The sequence below is a fragment of the Nansenia antarctica genome (genome assembly GCF_963989245.1).
Source record: "Nansenia antarctica genome assembly, chromosome: 12".
In the NCBI taxonomy this organism is placed as follows: Eukaryota; Metazoa; Chordata; class Actinopteri; order Argentiniformes; family Microstomatidae; genus Nansenia; species Nansenia antarctica.
Window position 1 is genome coordinate 16,754,770 of NC_137682.1, and position 3,330 is coordinate 16,758,099.

Genomic DNA, 3,330 nt, shown 5'->3' on the forward strand with positions numbered 1-3,330 from the left:
CTCCCAAAGTGTCCTACTCTGCCCTGGGGGCTTGGAGATCTTGGTGGTCGAACCCTCCTTGCCATCAAGGCTGTTCTGCTCCAACGTAGCAGAGCCCCATTTGGACACAGCCAGCTCTTTCACAAACAATGTATTTTGATCCACACACCTTTCATAATGTGGATCTACAAAAGGAAAAGTATAGCGTCAGGTCAGGACGTGAAGCCAGAATGCTAATTTCATATATTTCAATATTGCTTGTGGACCATTTGGAATGTGTTTTTGTGATTTCAGGGCTTTTAATGTTATAACCACAGGTAGTATGTCCCTTTAAGCAATGTTAATGTAAGACAAACTAGAAAGACAACATGTTATAAATTGCAGTGTTGATTTATTCAACTATAGTCTAGACAATGGGGATTGATGGGTGAACTGATACCTGTGAGAGGACAGGGGGAGCAGACAGAAGGCTACACATTTCTGCTGCTTGATCATAATAAATATGTAGGTGATAGGCATACTGTTTGCTTTACTTACTTATACTGTTTGCTAGGTGAAGCGATTCGAAGTAATATAACTTTGGGTGAGATTAGGCCACATGTAACGGGACGTTGATTGATTGATTGATTGAAAACTTTATTAGAAGATTTGCAGAAGTAGGTACATGAGAGTACATATTACATACAAGGTCAACTAACAGGATAAAAACCCAAGAAAGCCACTGGCTTATTTCAATTGGGGTCCTTGATTCTCAATTCATCGTTACATGTAAGACAGACAAAAACAAAACAAAAAAAAAAAATAAAAAAAATAACTAGTACTATCTACAAGATAATACAGACAAATAACTATTACTATCTACAAGATAAACATACATCCATCATGGGAAGAACAATACAACAAAACATAAGGTATGTACAGCGGGTAGGACAGGTGGGGACATACACCACCGGTGGGGGCGGGGGACAAAACACAAAGTATGTACAGTGGGTAGTTCGGGTCTTTTAATCTGATTTTTGATTTAGAGGGTCCAGTTACGGATTGCAGCCTCCTGTAAATGTTTTTTGAGAGTGGTTTTGAAGGTGGGCAGTGTTTTGCACTCCTTTAAGATTATAGGAAGGGCGTTCCACATTTTTACTGCATAGTTTGCAAACGAGTTTAACCCCTTGTTTGTGGTGCAACGCGGTTGAACGTGGTTCGTGGAGCTTCCTCTGGTGTTGTATGTGTGGACGTTGTTCACTTTTTGGAAGTATGTTGACAGGTACTTGGGTGTCTTTGTGGTGTAGCGTATCTTGAAGACCAGGCCCAGTGCAAGCTGCTGCACTCTGTCAACTACTCGTAGCCAATCAAGGCTCAAAAAATGAGCAGCGGTTAGATGTGTCCTAGGGTTGAGGCCTAGCAGAAGCCTAACCAGTTTATTTTGGGCTGTCTGGAGTCTTGTTTTATGGGCCTTTGTGGTTCTATAGTACCATGATGTTACGGCATAGTCGAAGTGACATTGAATGAGAGCTCCTGATAGGGTCCTCAGTGTGTTTTTACTGACAAGTGAGGATATCCTGTACAAGAATCTAGTTCTACGTTACCTAAGGTTAACTTAGCCTAGCAGACAGCTAGCAGCTAGCTTGCATTTTCGTTTTCGTTTTCTAATGGCTTGAATAGTACGCCGGGTCGGTGATGTTCAATCTATTATCTATCTATGGTCTGAAGTTGCCACTGGCACTCAAGTATATCCGTTGCGGCCGCAGGTTTTCTATTCTGCCACCGTAAACAAAGTTTCGTGACTCGAGTCACGTGACGTCCGGAGCTCTATACATGAAAACCATAAGGATAACCCTAACCAATGAGAAAGCCATTTCCATCAGCGTCAGCTCTTGGCTTATTATGTCCAGCAAGCTAACTTAGCTTGCTAGCTAAGCAGTTGCCTCATCGGCCAGTATGTAGTAATAAAATAAGTAGAAGTGTAGTGTAGTGTAATGGAGATGGGACCATGCGGCTCTAGACCATGATTTACTATTTCAGGCAGTTTCAGTTTCAGTTTTGGGTAGACCAAATATTTAATTTCTGTGGAGGAGATGAATTAAAAATGTATAGGTCTACGCCTAAGTTGCTGCTTATCTTGAACAATAGCATGTGTTAGGACACCAGCGAATGTAGTCCAGAACCTCTGTCCCTCACACACACACACACACACACACACACACACACGCACGTGCACACTCACACAGTGCATGTTTTGACTGAAAGGATCTGCTGTCATGTTGTTCAATTGTGTGTGGTTCAGATGATTCATAGTATTCAAACCACCCAACAATAGACTGCTCTGTGAGGAAAGACCCAGTATACACAACCTGACTTACCCTTCAACTAGTTGGAGAATTTTTACCTGAACAGTTATCCTCAACATGTTCATAATAGTCTAAGGCTACAGGATACAGTTAAGGGCCTATTACCACAACCCGTAGGGTGAATATTCTTCTAGTTTGGAACAGGAGTCTTTCTTCTACAATGGATGGTGAGTTTAGGTTGGCAAGCCTCTCCAACAAACATGAGCAATGCACGTCAACACTGATTTTGCTGGGAAGTATATCATAGAACGGTAGTTATTTTAGGATTAGTATGCTCTCTTGTGTGTCAATCTCTGTCTCAGATTCAGAGGTGACTTATGAGCAGCTTAAGGCTAAATTGGCCAGCCACAGCGTCCAGCTGTTTGACGTCCGCAGACCTGAAGAATACCTGGCTGGATGTATCCCTGACTCTGTAAATATCCCATGTGAGTAACATCTTCATTTACATGGATGTATTCGGGTCCAATGGTAAACTCACATCTGCCCTATGTGTGTGTGATGGGGTTATAGGATTGTTTGTGGGCTTGTCTCTCAAGTAATGCCCAGTGGTGTGCCTGTGTGTGTGTATGTTTGTGTTATGTTTTTGCATATCTGTCGACCAATGGTATCTATCTTTTTTCTATTGCTATATGTGTCAGTGAGTGACCTGGAGGAATCTCTGAAACTGTCTCCAGAGCACTTTCAGTTGATCTTCGAGGTGAAGGCTCCTGGGAAAAATGACGACAACATTGTGTTCCACTGCCAAATGGGTGGCCGGAGTTCCAAAGCCCTGAACATTGCCCATCAGCTGGGTTTCACAAGGTAAATCAGACTACACGTGTCATACTTTAACAGATGGATTAGCATGGGAATATAATACATAATGTACACATACTCAAACAACCACACCCACAGTATCTTACTAAAAAAGCATTAAAATACTTATATTATCTCTCTCTCGCTCCCCCCCAGGGCCAGACACTACAAGGGGGGCTACATTGAGTGGGAAGAACGTGAGGGAAAGTGA

The 3,330-nt window shown here is 42.3% G+C and overlaps 1 protein-coding gene across 1 annotated transcript; it reads left to right on the forward strand.

Moving 5' to 3' along the window:
• Positions 1-2,484: 2,484 nt before the first annotated feature.
• Positions 2,485-3,330, forward strand: LOC308168948 (thiosulfate:glutathione sulfurtransferase; the record flags this gene model as incomplete). The annotated part of the gene is made up of 4 exons (XM_080543586.1): positions 2,485-2,491; positions 2,627-2,749; positions 2,963-3,125; positions 3,276-3,330. The coding sequence occupies 4 exons, from the start codon at positions 2,485-2,487 to the stop codon at positions 3,328-3,330; spliced, it is 348 nt and encodes a 115-aa protein (XP_080399712.1).